The 26,906-nt window shown below is 44.4% G+C and overlaps 1 protein-coding gene across 3 annotated transcripts in view; it reads left to right on the top strand.

Moving 5' to 3' along the window:
- Positions 1-26,681, top strand: part of MTMR4 (myotubularin related protein 4) — a 61,710-nt gene extending 35,029 nt beyond the window's left edge. For 2 of the 3 annotated variants that reach the window (XM_067309539.1, XM_067309538.1), the window contains exons 4-19: positions 2,506-2,622; positions 3,319-3,401; positions 3,685-3,851; positions 5,058-5,154; positions 11,863-11,976; positions 17,859-18,055; positions 18,359-18,487; positions 18,811-18,922; positions 19,339-19,534; positions 20,011-20,196; positions 20,964-21,134; positions 21,257-21,411; positions 21,810-23,058; positions 23,456-23,566; positions 23,909-23,997; positions 24,406-26,681. In XM_067309539.1, coding sequence (XP_067165640.1) covers positions 2,506-2,622; positions 3,319-3,401; positions 3,685-3,851; positions 5,058-5,154; positions 11,863-11,976; positions 17,859-18,055; positions 18,359-18,487; positions 18,811-18,922; positions 19,339-19,534; positions 20,011-20,196; positions 20,964-21,134; positions 21,257-21,411; positions 21,810-23,058; positions 23,456-23,566; positions 23,909-23,997; positions 24,406-24,583 — 3,351 coding nt within the window. In that variant the 3' untranslated portion in view covers positions 24,584-26,681. The remainder of the gene's footprint in view (positions 1-2,505; positions 2,623-3,318; positions 3,402-3,684; positions 3,852-5,057; positions 5,155-11,862; positions 11,977-17,858; positions 18,056-18,358; positions 18,488-18,810; positions 18,923-19,338; positions 19,535-20,010; positions 20,197-20,963; positions 21,135-21,256; positions 21,412-21,809; positions 23,059-23,455; positions 23,567-23,908; positions 23,998-24,405) is intronic. The other variant, XM_067309540.1, reaches the window with a different exon arrangement.
- The last annotated feature ends 225 nt before the right edge of the window (positions 26,682-26,906 follow it).

The following is a 26,906-nucleotide window of genomic DNA, read 5'->3' as shown; positions in this document are numbered from 1 at the left end:
ACCTGAGAGCACTTCCAGTCCAAGACGTGTTCTGGAGGCCGCAGGTTCATCAGTGCTATAGGTCACATTCAGGATGGTGGTTCCTACTGTGTGCATGGAGGCTGTTGACGGCTGTGCTGTTCTCCTTTCTGGCCCTGCCTTTCTGGCCCTGCCTTTCCAGCCCTGCCAAGATGCTGTGATTTGTACAGCATTGCATCTGCTGCTTGGAAATATGGCTGAAGTATGATGCAACACAGAGCTGCTCTGGGTATTCCCTGTCCTCTGCCTGTGCTGACAGTGAGAAATTGTGACACTGTGAGGCTCTCTGCAGCAGACAGGCCCTCTCTGGGACAGGTAGAATATCAGAGTTAGATTGTGTTCTGTATGGCAATAGCATGTCATATTGCAACAACTGATCTAGCCCTAATATACATTGCTCCTAGCATTTTCCTGCTGCAGAGCTGTTGGAAAGAGAACCCTCCTTATGGTGCCAGCCTCCTGCTGCAAAAGGCCCTTGAAAGAGACCCAGGTACAGTTGCTGCTGTGCAGCAACGATAGTAGTCTGAATTGCAGGAGCCAAAACCTCCTGGTGTTTCTTGCTTCCTTTAACATTGTCCACTGCCACCTTGTCCCAGTGTGCATCCTCCTCCTCCTGTGGCTCTAGCCAAGCTCACGCTGTGTGTTCTTATGGCTGCTGCAGTATTTGTTTGCTCTGTGATTGGCAGTGTCTTGGTAAATGGTGCTGCTTACTCCTGATAAAAGCAAGGATTAAAATGTGGCAACTGGAGGATTGACTGTGTAGGAAACATGCCAAGTGCCCACAGACTGAGGAGGGGCACAGAAACATGGGGTCAAGGCTGCAGGTCTGTAGTCTTTGAAAGGCAAATTCTCTAAGATGATTCTGAACTGAGACCACCTGGAGAACAGCATAACCTACTTCAGTCTTCCGCATGGAGAACCTCAAAGTTCACCCCTCCCAAATGCTAACCTGCATTCAGTAAATTGTTGCTATCTTAATATGAAGTGAAATCTAAAAAGATACCATTGACTTGATAACAAACTGTATTCAGACATCTGCAAGTTTATTCCAGGATTTCCCTTTATCAGCTCTTATAATTTTACTCTCCCATTTTTTTTAAAGAATCTCTCTCCCTTCTGTTTCTGTGTGAAAGAGCCACATAAGCACAAGAAACATGCCAACTAAAAACAGTGTTGGCAAGCACGCAAAGTAAACTGCAGAAGTAAAGAGAATACAGTTTCTTTATGTCAGATAATTAAAATTTCTAAATGATTTTCAGACAGGTGCCACTTTAGGATTGTTAACATCTACAAGTAACTTAGGAAGGGAGAGGTTGTTAGTATGATTGCCACATGAAGTCTGGAATCCAGGAAATTCAGTTTTTAGGCAGCATATACCAAAGCCATAGAAATAGCTTAGAAATGACAACATGGTCAGACTTGTTCTAATTACAGTATAATGAATGGTTTCATCAAATGCCCTGTCTGGCAAGTAAAAGGCTTTGGCTGAAATGATGAATCTTTGCGACATTTTTGCTAATTGGTCACCAAAATCACCTAGTGTAGGTAGCATCCAGGGAACAATGAAGAGTTTACTTAGCTAAGGAAAAGGGGGCATGAAAGAAGGGTAGAAAGGAAAAGAGGCTGGATGAATTTTATGCTGGTCTGCCTTCTTTTTAATACAAGGAAAAAAACATTAAACTTGGCTGTCTACCAGGATCTCCTGTTTTAAAAATAGCTAGAGCATGTCCTGGCTGATAGGGAAAGACAGACAGACAGACAGTTGGTGTATCTGTTACCTAGATTCTTTTTCTATTATTTTTGCTAACTCCATCACAGTCATACAAATAACTATGTACAGAGATTCCATCACAGCATTGTTAGCAGACATTGGTCTAAACTTTGACTCATTTATTTGCCTTGGTTGGTACCAGTGGGTCTCATGATGCTGCTAGTAGTCTCATTAATTTAAATGTCACAGCAGGATCGTGTATGCGACTCTGCCTTGGGGCAAATTATTCTGATTTCATCAGGCGCTGTCTGGAACTGTGCAGAGCACCTCCCAAAGAGGGCCCTTGCTAGGCCTGAGCTGCGTCCATGATTTGTTTCCTTTGTCACGCTGTTTGTGGCAGAGTTGTGCTTGCCCTGTCTGAAAGGGACCATAACACCCTCTCCCTCCATGCGATACCCTCACTGCCAAAGGCCCGTGATCAGTATACGCAGCATTTGTGGTGCACACCTTTCCTCTGCAGGTATTTATCTGACTCAGTAGCTGCTCAGTATTTCCTGAGGCGTCTGTGGAAGGAGATTCATCGTGTGGGGCTGGGGAACAGGTACCCGTCTGCTTTTGTGCTGTTGTCTGCTCTCAGCAGTGCACGAAAACCACGTTACTGTGACTGATTTCCCACAGGAGATGCATTGCAGAGGCAGTAGGAAGAGTGGCTCTTGGCATTTATAGTGCGCAAAATACTCTGCATATGTCTTGAATTAGTGATGTTTCTCTTCCAGGTCCCTTTCACTGTGTTGCAGGGTGAGGGAGTGGAGTATCTTGGCCATGCAAACGATGCTGTGATCGCCATCTCCAACTACCGGCTTCACATAAAATTTAAGGATTCTGTGATCAATGTAAGTCTTGGTCTGCCTGTTCCTGCTGCTTGAACCATAATCTCTTGTGGTATTTCAGTGGGACATAACCTACTTCCATGAGCTGTGCCTCAGGAGCTGTGCCTCTTGAAAGATGCCAAGCCTGATGTTCTCTCTTGTTATTACTGCTGGTCGTGCAGCTGCTGTCCTGCTGCTGCATGAGGTGAAGACTGCTATGCTGGTGTGTGGATGGGGTTCTTCTGTGGATGATAATCAGGTCTTTCCCTTGCTGTTCTTTTTTATTCAAACACTAAACTTGGGAATTTTAAGACTGTTAAGGTGTCTTGGAGGCCAGCCTACATGAGATTTCTCTTGCACTGAGGCCAGCCTTTTGAGAGTCAGCTGGGAATCTGAGGCTTTCTCTTGCTGTCTCTTGACTTGCCGTCTTTTATTGCAGTCTTTGTTTGGCTCTGGGGTTACCCTGCTTGTGTGGATGCCATTTAGTCAACAACTGACCCATGGTGGGAGACTGCCCAGGGAGAGCAGAGGAATCAGAGTAGTACTTCTTGGAGGAGACTGGATCATGAAGCTTCATAAACCTGGGAGTGGATTTGTAGTGTGAGCTAGATGCTGATGATTATTCATAGAGCCATGACTGGGCCTGATGGAACTAAGAGCAAAGCAGACATGATTGTTAACGTGATATGTCTTGTCATGCCTTACATCTGTCCATTGCAGGTGCCTTTGAGGATGATGGAAAGCGTGGAGTGCCGGGATATGTTCCAGCTTCACATTGTCTGCAAGGACTCCAAAGTAATCAGGTATCTGTTTTATTGCTATAGTGTAGAGACCACTGCAAGCCAGTTACCATGATCAGCTTTGTCATCTCCCCCTGCATTGCCATTGGAATCAAGCCCTCAAAGAGCTGTTTGTGGCCAAGGTTTCTCTCTCTCTCTCTCCTTCCTCCCTCCCCCCCCCCCCCAAAAAAAAAAAAAGACTTGGTGTTTTACTCCTTTTTCCTGTTGCATGGAATAGAGGTCCCTGTCCATACAGCTTGGCTGGATATATGTACCCTCTGAGTATGGTATACATATGTGTTTGCAGGTGCCATTTCTCCACCTTTAAGCAGTGCCAGGAGTGGCTGAAGAGGCTAACTCGAGCCATTGCCCGCCCTGCTAAGCCTGAGGACCTCTTTGCATTTGCCTACCATGCGTGGTGCTTAGGAGTCTGTGTTGATGAGGAGGATCAACATGCGCATCTCTGCCGTCCAGGTAAGCTTGTGGCCTGTCCCCATGCTGCTCGCCTGTCCGCATGCTGCTCTGTTCAGAAGAGCAGCATATATAACTTGAACCATTGTTCCTAATTATTGCTGTGTATTACGTTCTGCTGTGGCCATAGCCCAAGTCCATCTTGCTCAAGGGCACACTGTGTGTGGCCCCAGATTACCTAGATGTCTAGCTGATGTCTGGATGCAGCTGGATAATAAGAACAGTAAAATGAATACTAATCACAATAAGGAGCCCTTAAGACAGCAACAAATAAGTCTCCTGTTCCTTTCTCCGTGTGAATGAAGAAAACACCCCATACTTGGGTACTTTCATCATGATGATGAGAGAGATCAAGCAATCTTGTCCCTGGATAGTAAATGTAATCAGCTTTGAGGCATCATAATTAATATGATTCTGTCTACATCTCTTTTCCTACACCTAGAAATGCCATGACATCCCTGTGATCAGGTCTGCAGAGAAGTGGTTCATTCATACACAGGCAAAAGTAAAACATTTGAACACATAATACCAATATTGTAATGGTGCCCTCCTGTGGATCAACAGTTTGCCCTCTCCTGAACATGAAGTTCACTTTCAGTTGGTTTGTCTTTTAAACTGCTTCAGCATGAACGAAAGGGGATTAAAATGAATGGTAAACCTAGTTTTAGACTTAGAAATGTGCTGGTATAAGAGGAGAAAAAACAAATGAAATGTCCATACACAGGTTGATATGGAGAGATGGGGGGATGACTAGAATGGCAGAAGAGAAGTACTCAAAAGGAACTGGTAGAGGAAAGGTAAAATACATGTTCTTTCCCTGTCTCGAACACAAGAAATTAGGAGATATTTGGTGACTCTTCTTTAGAGAAAATATTTTTCTCTAGCCTAAATAAATTTACCTTGGAAATTGGTGCCACAGGGTATGAATGAAGCAAAGAGCTTTTCAATATTTATATTAAGATATAACATAGGAAGGCTGTTCCCATGCCACTTTGTGCTCTGAGACTGAGATCTAACACTGCAAAATAAGCAGAGGAACCCCTGTGAAAGGCAAGTCTTTCTGGCATCTTAAGCAATGCCCCTGCCATCCAGATGGCCTGTGGTTTCTGTCCAGACCTCTGATAGTTACTATGAAGCTGCAACTAATAAGTTTAAATTTCATCAGTTCTGCTTAGCTGTCAGTAAATATACTGTGCTCTGCTCTTCCAGGCGACCATGTGAGATACCGATTTGAGATGGAGCTGGTGAGGATGGGCTTTGACTTGCAGAATGTCTGGCGAGTCTCTGACATCAACAACAATTACAAGTGAGTAGTTTGCTATCAGGCTCTCCCCACTCTCTCTCCTTTTCTTTTTCCCCATCACAAGCCCTGTGCAGAGCAGTGAATGAATCAGACCACTAGCCAGTACTCCTCCTTGGCCCTGATAAGTGTCAGGCAGATCAGCGTATGAGCTGGGTCCTCTTTCCTTCCTCCATTCAAATCAGGGAACTGGAGAAGAAATACACCCCAAACATCAGAGCTAGCATCAGTTGCTGTAAATGCTGAGATGCGCAGTTTATAATGTAGTGGGTATGGTTCATCCTTGAAGACATTTTGTAGTCTTGGAGAATTCCTCCATCACAGGGTTGGTTTTCTAGTCAGTCATTTTCTCTAAAATTCTCACAGTGTTTGAAATGGAAAAAATACCAAGTTTCTGTAAAGGAGGGCAGCTGTTCAGCCTAGTTAAGGAAGGCTGCTGAGAAACTGAGGACGTACCAGTGGAGGGCTGTCAAGATGTTCAGAAGTGTAGGGAGCATAGCCTGTAAGAAGAGGTGGAATGAGCTGGGCTTGTTTAATCTGGTGAAGAAGAGGCTAAATGGTGATCTACTTGCAGCCTACAACTGCTTGAAAGGCAATTACGAAGGTGATGGAGCCAAACACTTCTGGCAGTGGCGGATAATACATTTAAGGGCAATGGCCACAATTTGCAGCTTAGGGGGCTCAGACTGGACATTGGGGAAAAAATCCTTCTCCAGGGGGGTGATGCAGCCCTGGGACAGGTCCCCAGAGAGGTGGGGAATGTCCATCATTGAAGGGCTTCAAATGTCAGCTAGACAAAGCCATGGCCACCCTGATCTAGTGTTGAGGGTGGTCCCACTGTGAGTGTGAGGTTGGAGTGGAGATCCCTAGAAGGTCCTTCCCACCAGCACTACAGTGATTCTAACCTGTGTTTTCTACTCTTGGAGAAGAGTAGAGGAGCTCTTAAAGTGCTTCCACATTCTTTGCAGCAGGTGGCATTAAGCCAACAGTTAGCGGGCTTTTATTAAGCTTTGACTGACATGCATTTCTGAATGCCCTGCATCCCTTTTCTTGAAATGACTTGTATCCCTCAGTCTTTTCTCTGCTTCTGTTAGTAAAGGCATCCCCATCATCTGTATGTCAGATGGTTCCAGATCACCAGTTTTTCGGGGTCTCTGAGAAGCCTCAGGAACACTGGCTTGGGGAAATCCCGGTGGAATTTGGCCATTTTCTGCCTGTTTTGTTCTCTCATTTGCTTCCTCAGAAATCCGAGCATCAAGCACCATATTTGGGGTTTGATTTACAATTTCCACTTGGACATACTGACCACATCATTGCTTTTGGACTGTTACATGACTTTCTTGATGGTATTTATGCAGTTTATCCAAGCATATCAAATAAAAATTGGTTTTCTGAACTGTTCAGTCTTGGAGTGCATAACCTGTCCCTAGCCTAGCTAGAGTCACTCCGTGTCTGTGAAGGCAGTCAGGCATTTCCCCCACTACTAGATTTTGGAATGTGGCTCCCTCCGAATGTTTCAGAAAGTTCAACTTAGATTAACCATCTGTGTTTGACTTCCTGGGAGTTATGGCCAGTAATATAGCAGCCTTCTCTAAAGACAGATGTTTTATTTTTGAACAAGACGGGGAAGAAAACTTGAAACAAACCTCAGCAAGCTAGATGCAGGCCTGTTTTTACTTTCCTAGTGTCTGCTGAGTTCCTTTCTGGGGAACCTGGCAGGTCTCAGCTTCCTGCAGACATCCCAAGATCTTAAAGGTGGTGTAATTTGCTTGTGCAACTCAAAAACCAGTTCTCTCTTGCTGCTCCAGGGAGTGTGTCTTTAAATCCTGCTTTGGCTTTTGATCATTACCACCTGCCCCTATTCACAGGAATCAGGTTACTTTTTAACTGTTTATAGTTCTTTTATCTTTTATTTCCCACTATTAACAAAACAATGTTGCTAGAGACAGGATACTCCAAAGTAATGGCTTTGTTCGTTTTCTTTCAAGTTTGTTCCGAGATGTTCTTATCTGGGAACTATTATCTTCTTCCTGGCGACAGCCATCATAAAATTAGAACAATATAGGCATATAATAACCACTTTTTCGGTCTTGATAAAAGTATACTATTTCAGCATACAGTAATAATAAAATTATTACGTAATCTCACAATGGCTCTCGCATCTTCAGTGACTTGTGTACCTAGAAAATTGTACATGTTCTGAAATACCCCATCCAATGACCCCATGTTGTCTGAGCTAGAAACTTTCTTATTGGCTGTAATGCTAGTGGGATTTGTTTATACATAGTTCCCTTAAAAAGAAAAAATACTCATCTTTCTTTCAGTGTTGATATCAGTTTTCAGCTTTGGTCTTTTTACAGTTGTGATTTTATTTATTGTTGATTTCATGCGGAAAAAGTTGTCCTGAGTTTTGTGTTACTGTTTGAGACAGCTGATGTTATCTTCTCATTTCTGTGACCAATCTTAATTCATATTTTCTCTTATTTTGTTACAATTTTCTACAAGCAGAGCAAGGTATTAAAACTTGTATGGGAAGGGTGATACTTAGCATTCTTGCTTGTATTTGCCATATGAATGTGTAGACAAGAAGTCCACAAAGATTACTAGCACCTGCAGTGATAAAACCTGGTTTGGGGGGGGGGGTGTCTTTTGTTGGTTGTTGGTTTTTGTTTTTTTTTCTTTGCATATTAATCTTCTGTTTGGCATGGCTGTTACTTTTCATGTAAGAAGAGGCTTTGCCAGTCCTTTTCTGTAGGTGTGGCTTGTGTTGATTTATGCAGTTGTTTTACAGCTGCCTTTTTCTGCGATCAAACCTTATGGTGTTTAAAAAATTTTTCATTCGGTGGTTTGGGTCGGTGTGGTCCCAGGGGTGTTGCAGTCCTGCCACCCATGAATGAACGGTGTCGCTTCACCATTCACCTCTTTTTCCACTTGACATGCGAACATACTGAACAACACGGGGCCAAACATGGCTCCCTTTAGGACTCCCGAAGTTGTGAAAAATAACCATTTAACTTCTATACCTGTGTGCCTTTTTTCTTTGAAAGAGTTATTGTTTCACAAGAGGAACTTCCTTCTTATCTCATGGATTTTAGTTGTTTTAAGAGTCTTTGAGCAACCTGTGAAAAGACTTCTGAAGACCCAAATCCACTGTCAGCCACATCAGCTGTATCTGCTTGTTCAGTGATGTCTCCAGGGAACTCTAGATATGCGACATGTGACTTCCCTCCACAAAAGCCATGTTGACTCTTCCCAAGTGCACCATATTTACTCTTGTACCAACTGCGACAGTCAGTTGCTTTGTACAGAAGTTGGACTTGAGTGGTTTCCCACGTTCTCCCCAGAGACTTTTTAAAAAACGGATAGCGTGTTTGCCACCTTTCATGCCTCTGGCACTAAAGCCAATGTAAGCAATAGCTTACACATCTCAGTTAATCATTCACCTGGTGCATATTTGTATTGCTGTAGAACTGTTGAGTGAATATTATCTAGTCCTGGTGATAAGTTACTCTTCATTTCTAGCAGTTAGTTCCAAAATATCTACTGCTGATGTTTCCGTATTACTCTTTTCCTCTGACTTGTCCCTTGTAAAACAGGAGTAGTTATGGGAACGTCTTTATGCACTTTTCTGGTGAAAGCCAGTGCAAATAGCTTTGCTTTTTTTGTTATGATCTTGCACATCTATCAGACCTTCAGATTCTGTAGCAGGCAGACTGCCTTCAAGATGTTTGCAAAAGGTCTTCATGGTTTTTATCTTTTAACGTTTCTTTTCTCAAAAACTGCATGACATGCCTTGTTGTTTTTTACTTTTTTAAATTTAGGTTTACATTTAGCTCCTCGGGTTTGTGTCCTTTAGAAACACTTCCCCTCTTCGAAGGATGTCCTTTTACTTCTAATCTGTCTTTCACTGGCTGGTTAAGTCTGCCAGCTCCTTCTGTTTTTTTTGTTTGAGTTTTACATTACCCTGAAGAGTGTGTTTAAACAACCAGCAACATTACCTGCAAAGTTTTGGGGGGGGGTTGGATTTTTTTTTTTCTTGCTTTTTCCTTTCACTTCCTCAGAAAAAGTTTTTTTTTTTTATGTATTTCCCCTTTCTGAAGCTGATTTATTACTGTAGTGGGGGGACTTTCCACTCTAAAAGTATTGTTGAATTTTACTGTGTGATGGTCACGGTTACAAAAATTTTTTTTTCTTCTTCTCATTTTTTTTCCATTTTGGAGCAGCTGTGTGCATGCTTAGGACTAAAGAAAGAGTTATGTCTCTTTTGTATTGTTTGGTCGGGGGCACCAAGAAGCAGCTGATAGCATCTAAAGATGTAGTCTTTGTATCATGTCATGGCGCTTCCACATTTTATGTGGAAGCAACACAAGTTTTCCACTTCAATTTCTGCCCTCACAGCCTTTCTGAATCTCTTTCAGCCTGTTGCAGATGTTGTTTCTGTCATGCTCTCGTGGTTGGTAGAGTAGTCCTAATGCTTTCCTGTTTCTCTTTAGCCTTGGGGATTTCAGTCCATGTGAATGTTTTTTGTTGATATCGGTAATTTAAGCCTCACACTTTACCTTCACACTTTTTAAACATAATGCACTACGTATTCACTGCCTCAACCTATTTTGGTCTTTCTATAAAGCTCGTACCCTGAAACTCAGGGTACCACTAATCTTCCTTGTATCAAGTTTATAAGATTCTGATAAGCCAGCAGCTCATTTATTCTGGCTCTTCAGTTCCTCTACTTTATTTTTTGGAATTTTAGCCTTAGAAGCGCACGTGCATTTGTCTTGATCTCGTTGCCTGTTCTTATGCACACTCCTTAAATTTGGGTTAACTTCTTGAGACTGGCCTTTTATTTCTTATCTGAATATTATTGCCTTCTGTTTTATCATTTTCCTAAAATGCAGAGTTTTAGTGACTTAACTCTTAGAAGATGTGCTATAGCAGCTCAGTTTTTAGTTTCAGACAGCTCCTATAATGCTTAATCTTCCGTTTTGATTTAGATGAAGCCCAGTCTATAGACTTCAGGTATTCCAAAATTTCCTCCAGATCTTAATAGATGCTAGCCCTCTTTCATATACCATTACTCTCAGTCACACATTGAAATCAGGCTTCTCTGATTCCCTGTCCAGTTTTACATGTGGAATCAGAAACATTTCAGAGAATGCCATCACAGACATCCTGGTCTTCAGCTTCTTACCTGACAGCTTAAACTTTGCTTCCTAAATTCCCCCTCTGCACTCTGTTTTTACCTCATGGACCACCATTGCCTTCTTCCTAGGGCTTTCCAAGAAGCTGTCTAGACACCATGTGAAGTCTGCCATTTTCTAACGTGGCAGGCAAGTCCTTGCTAGCATCACAAACCAAATATCACAACTGCTGTGTCCTGCCTATTGCCATCAGCTGTGATACTGCACTGAAGGGACAATCTGGACTCAAGGGAACACCAGGCCACCGTCTGGAATTTGCCTGCTGGATTGTTTCCCCCTCTTCAGCTTGCTTCCTTTCTGCCCTGAAACATTCCTTCTAAGCAACACAGGTTATAGCCTAGAGCTGAGACTGCTCTTTGAAGTTCCTTGTCAGTTTATGTCTTTGCCTGCCTGAGCTCCTGGAGTTCAGCTGGTCTGGTATTGAGGCAGCGTTTTGTCTCTGAAGCCTGCAACCTGCCTGCCTGGCATGCAGCCACATGCTGCAAACCCAGGGGCACAACAGTTGCAGCAGTAACTAGGAAGCCCCTGCTCTCCTGGATTTCTACCTGTGCTTCATTTTACTTGCATTGCTGTCTCCCCTCATCTCCAGCATATTGCTTTGCTTTCCACATCTTTCCCTTGGCACCGCTCTTGCCCTGCTCTTAATGTACTTGGAGTTGGGCTTTTTAATGTTTTTCTTGGGGCTTAAACATTTGAAATCTTGTGGCCTCTTCCTTCCCCCCATTCCCCATCCCCACCCCTAAGCTGAACTTCTATCTCAGCCAAACTGCTTTACATTTAATTCATTCAGATCTGGGACTCCCTTTGAATTGCAGGTCTGCTTGTCCAAGAGTTGAGTCCCCTCTGCTGATTAGCAGTATGCACTTTGAATTTCCCCAGGTGGCCTGGTTGGTAGGGACTTGCGCATCACATTCCTCTCACTGCTGGCATGTATTCAGATGTATACTAAGAATCTAATTTCTGGCACCCTGCCAAATAACAAGATACTCTTTTACACCTCCCTCATATGATTTTATTATGGCACTCACTGAATCACCATTCCCATCTTTCTGGGCAGAGTTAAGTCTTTGTTGTATGTAAAGCTTATTTGTGGTAATCCATCTATTTTCTGCAAGGTAGAAAGTGCAGAATTTCATTTACCAGAAGCTGTGTGTGTTTCTGGCTTTAAGTGGTGCAAGAAAACTGAGAACCTGTTCCCCTAAAATGTCATATAAACTTAAATCCCAAGGATGTTCCAGAGGCATCCTTGGGAAGTACTGGGTTTCTTACCATGGTCCTTGGGATGAGGCCTGAGGTGGAAGGAGGCCATCTTCCCTCAGCTCATTCTTCAGTGTTTTTTGGCTCTTCCTCTTCATGTCTGTTTCAGTAAAGTCTCAATATGGGAAAAACCACCCAAAGTCCTGCATGCTTCTTAGCTGAGTTTGGGGAAATCTGAGCAGCTCCTGCTTTCTGTCTCTATATGGTGCAGATTCTGGTTGCTGAGTTTTCATCTTGCCATGTTGCCTTCTTTTTCTAGGCTTTGTTCCAGTTATCCCCAGAAGCTGCTAGTTCCTGTCTGGATTACTGACAAGGAGCTGGAGAACGTGGCTTCATTTAGATCTTGGAAAAGGATCCCTGTTGTTGTGTACAGGTAAAAACAAAACAAAACCAACATTCTTCCCCCACCCCCCACCCCACAATAGCTGTTCTTTCCCTTAGTCTTTTATACTCAGCGTTGTGAAGCCGGGCTTAGTGGAGTGTGTGTATAGGGCCATGGAGTGAAGGGAGACTGTGATTAGCTATGTTCAGTCCACAGGCAGCCACCTACCTGAGAACATGCGTGCTGTCAGGACCTTCCTCCCAGCACACACGTGAGCCTTGCTAGGAGCTCAGTCTCTGATGATAAAGCAGGATGTTCTCCAGAGGGAGAAACAGTGTTCCAGGAACTATTGCTTCTTTCCTGCTTTCAGTTACATATAAAGATGTGGGTGACTTACCTCATGTTGGAGATGCAACAAGAACGCAATCTGGAATTAGGGTTCTCTCTGTGAGTTTCAAAACTTTTTCCAGGGTTGGTATTTGCCTAGCTGCTACTTCTAAAAGAAGTCTCAGCCAAAATAGGCCTGCTGTATGGCTCTTCTATCTGCTAGGTATTAAGGCCTGGATACACCTTTTAACACTCAACTGGAAATCATTTTTGGCTTAGCTGAGTTCTGAGAGTTCAAAAACATTTAGTTAACAGGTAGGTCAAAAAGTTTGCACATGGCTGGAAACTGATTCTGTTCTAGCTGGTAAATATGAACAATACCTATTCTCTGAGCAGAGCAGCATTCCAGAAATAATATATACTTACTTTAGAATGTAAAAGGCTATGCAGAAAATAAAGCGAGGTTTTGGGAGGCGATGTCTTATTAAACATCTAGGAGAGTGACATGTCTGAAAGAAATGGAAGGTTAGTTGAATAGGTGGATAGGAAGATAGATACCTCATGCACCTCATTGTGCATGTTGTGAAGTACACTGTGATTCCTAGCAGTAGACTCTCTGTTAGCAGTTACTAAATCCAAATACAAAAAGCTCTGAAAATATCAGAGTTGCACAACAAAGGAAAGTGCTGAAAAGTACAAAAAGCAAGAAACAAAACCAATGAATTTACACGTACCTTAACTCTACATCTTCATGTTACATGATTTGTTATTAGGTGCTGGCAAAAACACAGTCAATTCTTACTGCAAGAACTAAATTCTACAGCAAAGTAATAATGAACTCTGATTATCACATGAAGCTTTTCCCTCTTTGTAGCCAAGTCAGCTAAGTAGTTAATTGTATTTGTGACTTCTTTTACTAAAAATGGTCTGGCACTGGAGACTGTCCCATTGTGCATCCCCACCTGAGGGCAAAGATGTGACTTTTTGATATTTGCTTAGAATTACTCTGTTTAGAGTTTTATAACATCACTGTAATGGTACACAGTAATTTACAGGCTGAGCTGTAACCCTTTGCAGCCGTGGATCAGATTACAAGATGTTGACAAGTTATGCTACAAGATGGGACAAGTCATGAGTGCTTGCCCATGTGTATCTCATTTCCATGCATTCTTTAGCCTTTGCCCTCAAGATTGAAGTCTTTTGGCCAGCAGAGTCCATGAGGGTCATGCCTGCTTCTGGAGTGTTCTTATTCTGTACCAAGAAAGAAGAGGAGACATGAACAGCCTAGCACTCAGCTCCGTGGACAAGTGGGCTTGGGTGAATGCATCCTAAGAGCACTAAGTGCTCAGTGACTCAGTAACTGCAGGACTATTTAGTAAAGCTGAGCGATTTTTGAGAACAAGGTTGAATTCACTGGTTCACAGTCAGATCTGTAAATCATATGATACCAATGGTACTGTGTTATCAGTTTCCATACAAAAAAGTTCAATTTAGCTTTCTAAACACGGTAGAAATACAGGTCTCCATCTTTCTGTCCTCAGTGGAGATGCACAGCAGGAGCCTCTGGGCACAATGCAAAGGATGCAATTAATTATTTAGCTGACTACAAAGGGAAATGGGTACTATATGCCAGGTACTCCTCATTACTCTGTCTGCACAGCCACTTTCATAAGACCTTGAGACTATGCTAGCAAGACAGTTCCTCACAGATGCTCAGAAACCACCTTTGCCTGTGGTCATGCTGCAGTGAGTGTCAGAGAAGCAGCAGGGAGACAGCAGACAGACTTCCAGCTCCATAGCTGAGCACTCAGTCTCAGGCCTTCTGGTCATGAAGGAGTGGGCCAGGACTTTAATCCGGAGACTTGGAAACTAAAAACACTTACATAAAGGTTCCTAGCTGAGATGCATTTAGGTGACAGCTGAGAGGCAGCAGCTTTGTAAACCCTCTCTCAACTCTTTCTTGTGTTTTAAGCTAAGCTGCTTGACTTTCCCATTGTGGAGGAGCACTCATCTGGCCAGATGAACAGAGGGAAGACCTAAAAGCTATTAGCTGCTGCTTCTTACATGATGGTTATAGGTCAGATGGCATGTACTAACAGATCAAATGTGCTCTACCCATGTGTTCTGAATGAGTCTGGGGCAGAGCTTTACTGATAAACTATAGAGGCACCTTATACTCCAACTTTGAATTCTGAAACAGCCTCAAGATTAAACTGAGGATCTCTAAGGAATAATTATGTCCACATAAGTTAAAATGCTATGGCACCTTCCACCTTTTCAGTTCCAAGAAAAAGGAGCATTACTCTTTGGAGAAAATCTGTACAGAAGTCCCGAGCAAGAAAAAGAACTGAAATGCTTCATATGCCCATTCTGGGGAGATTTGCAAGAGAATGTAGAGTCAAGGTGTGGGTACTACCCTGACTTGGGAAACACATCACTAGCTCAGTTTTGGCCGGCCCACTGACACTGGTCACACTTTCTGCTTGATGATCCTTTCATGCTCGTCAATGCTGGCCATATTTTGTTTTGTTTATTGGCACACCCTTATGTCTCTTGAAACTGGCTACCTCAAGACCATCCCCTGCCCAGCACTTGCTGCATTGCTTAGTTTGTGGTACCGGGAAGTTTTCTGAATTTAGTATGACTTTTTGGCTATGCCTGTAGCACTGCATTAAACAGGCTGCTACTGACTCCATGTTCAAGTGTCCTCGCGCAGTTCACATCTACACAGCTAAACTCTTCTGTCTCCTTTGTGCACCCCAAAGCAGTGCCATCACATCCAAAGAGCCTATTGGAGGCAGTTCCTAGCACAGCACCTGCATTTCTCAGGTACTGTCTGGGAAAGTGCTAGTTGGCACAGGTCAAAATCTGTGGGTGTGCTAACAAACAAGCTTGGATGATCACAGGCCAGTGCTCAAGTCCCCACCTTGGCTCCATTTTGTTTACTAGTATAAACAAAGCCTTTGCTGCTGTGTGTGTTAACGCATTCTTCAGCAATCCTGAAGCCAGTAACAGATCTCCTGGGAGTGACTGCTCCATAGTTCGCCTTGCAAAACAAAGCAGCAGCAGTGGATGGCACCAAAAGAAAAAGGACAACAATGTTTTGACTCAGCTGAACATGAATATTATTTCTTGGGATGTCTCTAGTTCAGAGGCTTCATCCATATTATCTAGCTGTTCAGAGCAATAATAAATTTTCTTGTTTTACTGTTAAGTTCCCTCAAGAGAATAAGGAGATTTTGTCTCTGAGAAGTACAATTACTAGCAAAACTACTTCTGCAAACTGTTGTAGCTGCTGGTGAGATTGTACACCACTGTTGGAAGGACATCTAAGCCTCACTGCCTTTTCTTGGTGTGCTACCTTAGGGCAAATAATGTTAACAGACACTGTCATCCACTGTGGAATGGCAGAGCCCCTTATAAGGAGGCAGCAGCATGAGAAAAAGAAACTTTCACCAGCGTATCTAACAGCTGTAATTGGCAGCTAAACAACCTTTGAGTGATGGGTTGAAGCTTGTGCTGTAGTGTGCTTTAGAATTTAGACCTTCATGTCCCCTTTTGGCCAACAACGCAACTTACTTTTGGAGATGAAGACCTAAAGAAAAATGGTTGGAAGGGGTTTGCCAGATGCTCTGTCTACATCTTTATGTTCTTACACCAGCTCATCTTCAGAGAGCTGCTGCAGGAGGGACTGTGGGATAGGGAGAGGCAAGCATTGTGACTATGAAGAACTGATGTGCTGGGGCTGTCCAGTTTATTTCCTGTCTCTGAGAAGGGCCAGGGACCAGCAGTAGAGGCTCAAGGAAGAAGTTTAACAAATGGGACAAGTATGCAGGTATTCTGCCCCAGCGTATATTTGGAACAACCAGTAGCTTACAGATTTCCTAAAAGAGGTATTCAGAGAACATATGATCGTTTTTCATGGTCACTTTACGGACCTACCCTCCATGAATTTAACATATCTTAGAACCAATTTATACTTCTTGGCTTCCACATCACCCTGACAGTGATGCTGTTATGTGTATTGTGGGGGAAAAAATTTTTTTTTGTCTGCTTCTGAACTTTTGGCACGACCATTCCAGTATTTCTCTGTGTTTGTATTGGGGAAAAATAAGGCTAACCTCATTTTTTCTTATTGTTCTTGACATTTTATGCCTCTCATATCCATTCTTGTCCCTCTACTGTGATGGAGTCATTGCCAACTTGAATTATCCCTATAGTGAAGCTATTCTATGCCTCTGATTGTCCTTTCACCCTTCTCTGTAGAATTTTGAGTACTACACCAAGTACTATATTTGAATACTACATCCTTTTTGAGGTGGACTAGTAAGAAATTTATGTAACTTTGAAGACGTAAGCATAAGATGTGGTGCCATAATGTTTTCTGTTCTTTATTCTTTTCTTAATAACTCTTAACACTTTCTTAACATTTTTGCTTCTCTTGAGCACTGAGCTGAGGCTTTTTGAGAACTAGACAGGGGCTTCAAAGTCCTTCTCCTGAGATTCAACAGCTGTTTTATACCTAATTGCTTCATATTATAGCTAGGGATAGTTTTTGCTCATCTGTAAATACTTTCCATTTATCAGTACTAAATTTTACATGCTATTTTTATTATCCAGTATCATGAGATCTGCTGCAGCTTTTCCAGTCAGGTGTAGACTATCCTGGATAATTTTGTATCACCAGCAAACTTTGCCACCTAATCATCCACTTTCTTTCCAGGCTCTTTGTGAATGACTTGACTAGTATGTTGATGTGAAAAATGAACACTTATTTCTACTTCATACCTTCTGCCAGGCCTTGATTAGTAACAACTAGGGTAGGGCTCACATTTTAGGGGTTATTAATAAACACGAGCTCAAGCCTCCACCCACAAACTAGCCAATCTGGTGCTTAGTGAGCTAATCTTTCTAATTTACAACCGATAAATCAAATGGCTTAACAACCAATGCTTATCTGAAGGGAGAAAAAAATGATAATGGGAGAACAGGATAGTATGACAATAAATAACCCAAAGTATAACCATATATATAACCATATAACCAAAAAAGCCCAAAGTATAACCATAATTATTTAAAATTCTCTTCCTCTCTAATTTCTTAGCGGGGTAATTGCTAGAACAACTGGCAGCTTCCCCCTTGTTCAGAAACTTGCCATTCATTTTAGTGGTTGTCAGGACCTGGGCCATGGCCATCAATCCCGCTAGGGATCGAGGCCCATCTGAGTTGTGATTGACCCAGGAGCTGCCACCATCCAGGGGCACAGGCTGTTCCTGCCAGCCACTCCTGCAAACACTCCAGTGAGCTGCTCATCTACAATCTCGTTTTGCCAGCCCTTCCAGCTCCGTTAGCCGCTCCTGTTCTACTCACTGCCATCTTTTGTTCTTCACCACTGTGATTTGAGTGACAGGCTCCATGCCACTGCTGTTATGAATAATGTTTATTTGCAATGCCCTGCCCTATTTCACTGCTGGGTTGCAAGGGCAGATGCAGTAAATGAAGCAGTGAGGAAGGTTGCACAAGTGCTGACAAATGAGGAAATTAATTTGCTGGGGTCACTCCTCACCTCTTCAGCAGGCCTCATTAGGCTCTCACTTGCTTTGCAGACATGTGCGCAATGGGGCAGTGATTGCACGCTGCAGTCAGCCTGAAATCAGCTGGTGGGGCTGGCGCAACGCTGACGACGAGTATCTTGTGACATCTATTGCCAAAGCCTGTGCCTTGAATCCTGGAATAAAGGTATCCGGTGGCATGCCGCACAATGGAAGCAGCGATGGCAGCGAGGCCTGCGATGCTGACTTTGGTGAGGCAACGTACTCCCTTTCACTATTTCCCAAAAGTGGGGATTATGCAGTGCTTCCTACACCTTAGTGTTGGAAACAGGTTATGGGCAAATCCGTTTGCTCTTCTGACAGCAGAATATGGGGCTGTTATAATGGAAGATTTAAACTTGATATCAGACTGATAGTCTTGGCCATATCATCCCTTGACTGTAATATGTGGGGCAGGCCTTTGAGCCCATACTCAGCCAGTGTTTGGTTGCAGTGGAGAGGCTGCCGTAGGAGGGACAGAGGTGCAACGAACTCAGTCTGTGCTGTCTCTGCAGACTCGTCCCTGACTGCATGTTCAGGTGTGGAGAATGCTGGAACTCCTCAGAAGCTGCTGATTCTTGATGCTAGGTCCTACACTGCAGCTGTTGCCAACAGAGCAAAGGGAGGAGGCTGTGAATGTGAAGGTACGTAGGGCTAAACAAATCTCAGAACACCTTCCTCTTGAGCCTGTTTTATTGATTGGGTCTTGGAGCACAGTTTGGGCCAGGTCTGTGCTTTGGTATGCATTCTCTGGGAACATATTCCCCTTCTCAGTATGACAAAGTTCAGTGCCCCAGATACATTGCTGCTGGCCCGCAAGGCTTTTCTAGAAAAAGTGCCTACCTGCTCCTGGAGATTAGCAATGGTGCTGGGGAAGGGGGACACCAGAACACATGTATGGAGACACTTGCTTCAGTGGCAGCAGCTCTCTCTGATATTTTTTTTTTTCTGTCTGTGTTGTATTCAGAGTATTATCCAAACTGTGAAGTTGTGTTCATGGGCATGGCCAACATCCATTCCATCCGGAACAGTTTTCAGTATCTGCGTGCTGTCTGCAGTCAGGTGCCAGATCCCAGCAAGTAAGTGACCTTTCTCTCTAGCTGAATTGGATGCCATATCTGTTCAAAGTCCTGGAGAACTTTTTTCCTCCCCGTTCCTTTTTCCTCTCCCAGAGTTCCATCTCAGAAATTGGAGGGATAGGAAAGCACTCATGGTGCTTGATTGCTGCCCGTTTTTGGTCCCTGGTAATCCAGAAGGGATTGTAGCACCGGGAGACTTAATTGTGAGTCTTTTCTGAGGGTTTCCAAAAAGACTTCACGTAGTTGTCTGGGAAAAACTGAAATTAGCTGTTGGATTCTTTGTACTTCTTCCCAAGCTGGCTGACTTCTCTTTTGGAGGTGGTTTTTATTGAGGACTCCAAAAAGCCTTTGGATAATATATTTTTTTCACTGGAAAGCTAAGCAACCATTTCCTTTCTTTTTTGCACACTCTCTAGCTGGCTTTCAGCTCTGGAGAGTACCAAGTGGCTGCAGCACCTTTCTGTCATGCTAAAGGCAGCAGTTCTGGTCTCCAGTGCAGTTGACAGAGAAGGCCGTCCAGTGCTGGTTCATTGCTCAGATGGCTGGGACAGGACGCCACAGATTGTAGCATTGGCAAAGATTCTCCTCGACCCTTACTACAGGACCATGGAGGTATAAGTTCTGTTACTCTATTATTCTGTATCTGTTAAAAGGCAGCTTTTGTCTTTTGAGTCTCTGGAGAAAGAATGTGGGTAGAATTGCATTTGGCTAATCAGCAGCTTAGAGGAATTTCAGAGCTGCTATTGTGGGTGTTGGGTTCTTCCAGGTACTCTTCCTGTCTGTTTTCCGTGAACTGTACCTCACGCTCACACCCCTGCCCATCCTGAAGTACTTTGATAAATATTCTGTTGTGTTCAAGGTTCAGCTACATCTCTACTCTGTACATATGCCCAAAGCTGTTTGATACAGAGATAACAGCTGCTATTTTGTATTTGGAAATCTCTGACTTTGAGGTAGCTTTGCTCCCAAGCCAAGCACTAATGTAGCCTCCTTTCCAGCCCTGCACTGCCAACAGATGGGACTTGCCTTGTCCTGCCTAGGTGCCTGCAGCAAAGTTGCCTGCAGTTAACTTTCTCCTTTGTTCACAGGGCTTCCAAGTACTTGTTGAATCAGACTGGCTGGATTTTGGTCACAAGTTTGGTGATCGCTGTGGTCACCAAGAGAAGGTAGAAGATCAGAATGAGCAGTGTCCAGTGTTTCTCCAGTGGCTGGATGCTGTTCATCAACTTCTGAAGCAATTTCCTTGCCTCTTTGAATTTAATGAAGCTTTTTTGGTAAGAAACATGCATGCAAAGATCTCAATTCCTTGCCAGATATGAGCAGAGGTAGAGGGAAGGCCATGATGTTTTATGCTGCTCCAACTGAAAGAAAACAAACATTGAATTCTGTAAAAATGGGAAAGTGTTTGAGTACTGCTTGGACTTTCTAGTGGCATGCCAGACATAACATCGCTGTGTAGGGCCAGCCCTGCCCTTTATTTGTGATACTTTGACCTTCTTCAGTATGTGTGATGCTTCTGTCTGCTTCTCTTCAGCAGCTTGCACTTTCCTCCTTCTCCCAGTGGTTATTACAGGCACCGAGTCCCTAGCGGGTTGGACAGTGATGAAGATTTTATATTCTCTGGTTTCTTTATGTCGCATTCTCTCCAGGTTCCCTTGTAGCCCCATGAATTCAGATGGCTTCAGTAGCACTGTTTTGATCAAAAGCCTGATTTGCATCTCAGAGTGATATGAGTCTGAAACATTAAAAAAAAAATTAGGGGAGTGATAGCTATTAATCTCTGGCTTATCAAATAATACAGGTTATGGTTATAGAGGGATGGATATGTTGTTAAAGTGAAGGCATCAATCAACTGATCTAAGTGACTCCTGTTGCCATCCTGTCTTTGTCCTGCCCTGTGTGATGGAGAGGACAGCAGTGAAGTAACCAGCTGGATGGAAAGCATGTGAGCTGTCCCAGAGGAGTGGAAAATGTTGCCCTTGGAGATAGGAGACACTGTTTTCCAACAGCTCTGACAATTGCTGTTCTTTTGATGCTGCAGGTGAAGCTGGTGCAGCACACATATTCCTGCCTGTACGGGACCTTCCTTGGGAACAGCCCATGTGAGCGAGAGATGCACAACATTTACAAGCGTACCTGCTCTGTGTGGTCCCTCCTGCGGGCTGGCAATAAGAACTTCCACAATCTTCTCTATATGCCAGGCTCTGAGCAGGTAAGTAAAGTTCCTGGTCTAACTCTTCAGGCTCTCTGTTGGCTAGGCATGAAGGACAGTATGGAAGAGAGACTGAAGAGGTTTTCTTTTGTGTTTATCTCTGAACATAATGGTTGTTGCAGGTGCTGCATCCAGTGTGCCATGTACGAGCGCTGCATGTCTGGACAGCAGTGTATCTCCCAGCTTCCTCCCCTCATCCCCTAGGACAGGATGATATGGACATTTACCTGCCCCCTGGATCTCAAAGCCAGGAGTTCAGTGGCAGATGTTTGGACAGGTAAGAGACAGGAGCCACAGACCCAGGTTCTTTCATACCCACAGGCTTTTTTTCCCCTTCTTGCTCATTATATTTTTCTCTGGCCAGTGCTACTTATTGTAGCTGTGATCTTTGTTCTGGAAAGCAAGAGCTCTGTGGCATTGTCTCAGCCACCTGGAGAAGAGCAGGTACAGCTTCGCAGTGCACCAGAAAGGGCGGACTGTTGAGGCCACACTGTAGTGTTGTGTGTTTCAGCTCTTGCTGCATGCTCTCCGCTACTCCCCTACCCTCCCAGCCCCAGTCATCTGTAATGAGGAATGCTTCCTTTCCCTCATCTCAGTTTCAACTGAAACGAGGGAAGTTTTAGGAGTGTGGGGTTTGGGGTTTTTTTTGAGATTTACTTTGGTTTTGGGTTCTAGATTACCAAAGACAAGATCTATGGATGACCTGCTTTCAGCCTGTGACTCCAGCAGCCCACTGACACGCACATCTAGTGATCCGAACCTGAATAACCACTGTCAGGAAGTCAGGGTGGGCCTGGAACCCAGGCATGCTAATGCTGAGAGTGCTGAGCTACACTTGGGAGAAGGTAGTGCGGTGGCTTCAGGAGAGACACAGCAGAAAGCAGAGGAGCAAGAGGAAAATGCCCCTCTGCAAGCTAGCAGCAGTTCTAGCGGCCATGCTGAGCACCAAGGGCATAGCGAGCAGCTGAGCAGCTGGGCTTCTGTGCCAGCAAGCAGTTTCTCTCTGGCAGCAGAAAAGGGAAACAGAACATATGTAGCGGAACTGGATGATACACACCCAGCTCCAAATCCGTCTGGACAGGAAAATCTTGACAGAATTTGCACCAGTTCTGGAAAGCAGTTGGAAGCCTGCCCCCAGGAACCTTTGAAGGCTACTGGCTTGGTATCCAATGGAGGAGCCTGTCCCAAGAAAAACACTGCCTGTCAAGACATTCCCAGCCAGGAGTCCCTCACTCCAAGCACCGCTTTACAGGATACCCCAGGCCCTGCCCTGGGTATCCCCTGCCTGGATGAAGACAACTGCAAAGGTGATACCGGAAGGAGCGGGCCCTGTGAGGAGCCTGGCCGGCTGGGGAGAGTTCCACTAGAGCAATGGCGTAAGACCATTTTCCAGAGCCAAAGCAGTGAATTCTCCTTCCTGGGATCCAACTGGGACAGTTTTCAAGGAATGGTGACATCAGTCCCTAATGGGGAGCCTGCACCCAGACACCTCCTCTCCTATGGCTGTTGTAGCAAGAGGTTGAACAGCAAACTGCTGCGGGCACCGGGCCTGTGCCTCAGTGGCCAGTGGTCTACCAGAGAAGGTGCGAAACCCTCAGTCTGCTCTGGCCATGCTGGCATGCATTTTGCAGGCCCTGCAGGGAAGCCCAGCCGTACATGGCTACCCTGCCACCTGAAACAAGCATCTGGTCCCAAACATGTGCCACCAAAATGTCCTTCTCCTGTGCCTCCTCTCTATCTGGACGATGATGGGCTCCCCTTCCCCACGGATGTGATTCAGCACAGGCTGCGACAGATCGAGGCCAGCTACAAGCAGGAGGTTGAACAGTTGCGCAGGCAGGTGCGAGAGCTGCAGCTGCGGCTAGACATACGTCACTTCTGTGCCCCTCCAGCAGAGCCACCAATGGACTATGAGGATGACTTTGTAAGTAACTGTCTCTGACACTCCAGCAGTACAGCTCCTGGCCAGCGATGGTCCTTGCACCTTCCCCCTCACAGCCCTCCCCATCCCACAGTTCTCATTCTCTTACATTTGGAGTGGATATTTAAGACTGTTCCTTTGCTTCTTTGGCCCTTTTCCCCTCTTGTTGACATGCCACATCCTCATGTTATGGAGGGATGAGTCTGCTCTCCCTTTGTTTCTTGAGGGCCAAGCAATGGTTCCTATATGGTCCTGAATTCATCTGCCTTTTGCTCCCCATATGGGGAACAGCAAAGCTGCCCACATTCCCCTCACGAGCATTGTGAATGTGGCTGGAGGGAGGGAACGCCCTTGACTCTGAGGCAGCTGAGAGAATTTGTGACTTTGGCTCTTTTTGCAGACATGTCTAAAGGAATCAGATGGCAGTGACACTGAGGATTTCTGTTCCGATCACAGTGAGGACTGTTTGTCAGAAGCAAGCTGGGAACCTGTTGATAAAAAGGAGACTGAGGTACATGTCCTGTTACAACAGCTGTAAATGCAGAATGAGAGAATGTTTCCTTTCTGGTAGTTAACTTTGGTGACAGCAGCAGAGAGTGGGTTGGAGGCGAGTCAGAGAGCAGCAACCTTTGTCCTTTAAGACAAGGTGTAAGAGGTTCGGCATCTTCCTGTTGTGTTCAATATAGCGGATGGGATGTTGGAGCTCTTGGGTGTCATTCTGTGACCTGTGGGACAGGCTCTATGGGCTAGCATGTTTTGGTCCAAAGCCACATCTCAGCCTGCGCTTTGGTCCCAAGACACTGGTTGGTGTGGTGTACAAACTTAAACTGATGAGGACTGGTGTTTGCCCTAGGTCACACGGTGGGTTCCAGACCACATGGCCTCACACTGTTTTAACTGCGACTGTGAATTCTGGCTGGCCAAACGGAGGCATCACTGCAGGTAAACAATATTTTCCCTGCAATTCCACTAGTCTTCCCTGCCTGTTTCTCACAAACATCACAAAACCCATCTCTGCAATGTTTGTTCCCTTCAGCTCCCAGCAGAAAGTTTTAGATCTTTCCTTTATTCACCAAGCCTTGTGTAAATTCCTGGTAGATTTCCAGTCTTCTACATTGTTCTTGTTCCAGTTTTCCCAATGTCTTTGATCTTTCTACTGGGTAGTAAATGCCTGAGTCCCTTCTCAGTGCTACTGAAGACCACCTTAAATTCTTTTAAGAAACATGTTGACTGGGCATAGTAAGGCTGAGACTTCACTGCTGAACTGGATCCTTTGTGCTTCCTGAAATTTTGCTGTGGTGTTCCCAGCTCTCTCTGCTCACTGTTTTGTTTTTTTTTGCTCCTTGACAGGAATTGTGGGAATGTGTTCTGCGCTGGTTGCTGCCATCTGAAGCTGCCCATCCCTGATCAGCAGTTATACGACCCTGTCCTCGTTTGTAACTCCTGTTATGACCATATCCAAGTGTCTCGTGCCAGGGAGCTCATGAGCCAACATCTGAAGAAACCCATCGCCACAGCTTCCAGTTGAATGCCAGACAAGGGACCTGTCTAAGCCCAGCCTTTTCTCTCGTGGGTTTGAAGGGTGACTCTGCCTCCACTGTAATTGTGAAGGCCTTTGGTGCAACACTTGAACACCAAGCTTGAATGCACTGTCTTCAGCAGTCTTATTATCAGTCTGGAGCAGAGGAGCTCAAATTAGAGAGTATGGTGTGTGTCCCCACTCTGGTACCAGTGGGTCCGTACATTGTAGTCTGACAACCTAGGGCTAAAGGGGGGACTGCAACCTCTTTCTTCTGTGGGCTGGAAAGCAATGTTTTCACAGATATTGCCTGTGCAAAGTACCCCCAAAGCAATAGAAAGGCATGTTTAGAACCAACTCCCCCTACAAAGGCAGGCTCTGTACAAGAAGGAAGAGGGCAGACTCCAGGCAGTACCATGTACTTTGGAAGGATCTCAGCCTGGAGCAATTCTGTAGATTCTCTTTCCATGGAGTGTGATTTGTGATCAGCTTGGTGAACAAGACTCATTAGCCATCACTAATTGATTTTCTCTTGAGTGTTGAAGAGAAATTCATTCTGGCTGAAAACAGGCCAAGCAGATTTTGCCTGTTTTCACACTCTGCTAGGATTGGTGAATGCACTTGACTTTGCCCCTGCCCCTCAACACTCTGTGGGGAGATGGGAGATTGGCTTTTTCACTTCCTGCTCTGCCCGTCTGCTTTGTCCGCAGTAGTGTCACAGCCTGGTGCTAACACAGGAATGGCACCCTGATCCTCTCCTGGCATGGAAACAGAACTTGTGTTCCTGTGTTGCTCCTCCTACCCTTTCTGCCCTCAGCTCTCCACTTCCTCTTGCTCTTTATCCTGAAAACTTGATACCTTGAGGGTATAGGCCATAATGTGTTGTTTTACCTCCTGGAATGTGCTGTCTGGTGTATGTGAGGGTTTCAGTCCAAATGCTGCTATATATTTCTGTGCACTTAATGTAACCCGAAAAAGGGAGAATGAAGCATTGATACCAAAATAAGGGTGGGGAAGGACACTGGCTGACATAGACACTACAGTCTGTGCTTTTCACTTTAGGATGTGCAACCGAGCTACAGTGATAGACATGATGTGTGGCATCTGTTCAGTCATGGAAACACTTTCTTTGATTTTCCCCAATGCGACTTAAAATTCGTCTTGAATTTGACTTCCTTTTTTGTCTCTTGTACAGTGGTCAAAGTTCAGAGTTGCCAACTTGTAATTGCCTCTCTACTTCTTCCTTAAACTAGGGAACAGGAATCCCAACTCATTCTAAGAAAAAAGGAACAGGATTTAGAAAGAAAGAAAGATTTAGAAAGAAGGTGGGCTTCAGGTGAGCTTTTGCTTAATCCCTAGATCCCTCTGGGAGTATCCATACTGCCTCCTTTCTAAGAAATCTGCAGATCTTAGTGAGGAAGAACAGTTTGGACATGGGGCATTTCTTTATAGCAATGTAGGTTTTCTTTCCAACTAAATGAAAATGTCATATGTATTCTGTGCCTCATGAGCTGAGACTTCGATGTGGGGGGAGGACCTATGAGGGCATTTGGTCTAATAACAAGGCAAACTACTTTACACTGTTACGATCTCACAGATTTTTTTGCAAATGGTTTGTCAACTCCAGCAGAGGGAATGGAATAATGACCCTTTCCTGCACTTTGACATGTCAGCCTCTGGTTTTGTAAATCCCAATAGTGCAAGCAAAGCTAGCATCATCTGAAGACCCTGTACTTACTTGGACTATGCTTCTTTTCCATACTGGGAACAACCAATATGGCTTTGGGAAGAGAAGGCACCTTGCTTCAGATTCTCCCCTGCCTTGTACCTTGCAGTCATTGCCAGACATGGAAGAGTGACCATTGGGCTGGAAGAAGAATTTGGATTTGGCCCTGTTTTGCACGTGTTGGAGTGACTGCAAGCAATAAGGAAGCCAGAAACTAGGTACTCCTGGCCCTTCAATTCAGGCCATTAGTCCAAACTGCTTTTAGCTCTTGTGAGTTTTTCAGCGTCACAATGTGCTGGCCAAAAACTCTAAAATCAGTTCAATAGCATTGTGACAAACAATGTGCTGTACACTCAATACAGTTCAAATAAAATCTCTATATTAGTGCTGCTGTGTTTGGACTCATTCTTCAGTTGGTGGTGTATTCTTCTTGCACAAAACTTTCCCAGCTATTATTTGCTACCCTTTCCCTTGATTAAGGTATGTTAGGAATTTAATATTCCTTCTCACAAACAGGAATCAAGGGTGGGACATGAAGCAAACTGCACCATAGTCTTCTACTCTGAGGACTTGTGCTTTTTTCCTAACAAATCCTCAGGTGCCCAG

This window comes from Apteryx mantelli, chromosome 22 (genome assembly GCF_036417845.1).
Source record: "Apteryx mantelli isolate bAptMan1 chromosome 22, bAptMan1.hap1, whole genome shotgun sequence".
Lineage (NCBI taxonomy): Eukaryota > Metazoa > Chordata > Aves > Apterygiformes > Apterygidae > Apteryx > Apteryx mantelli.
The sequence above is the reverse complement of the archived record's forward strand: the minus strand, read 5'-3'. Positions and strand labels throughout refer to the sequence as shown.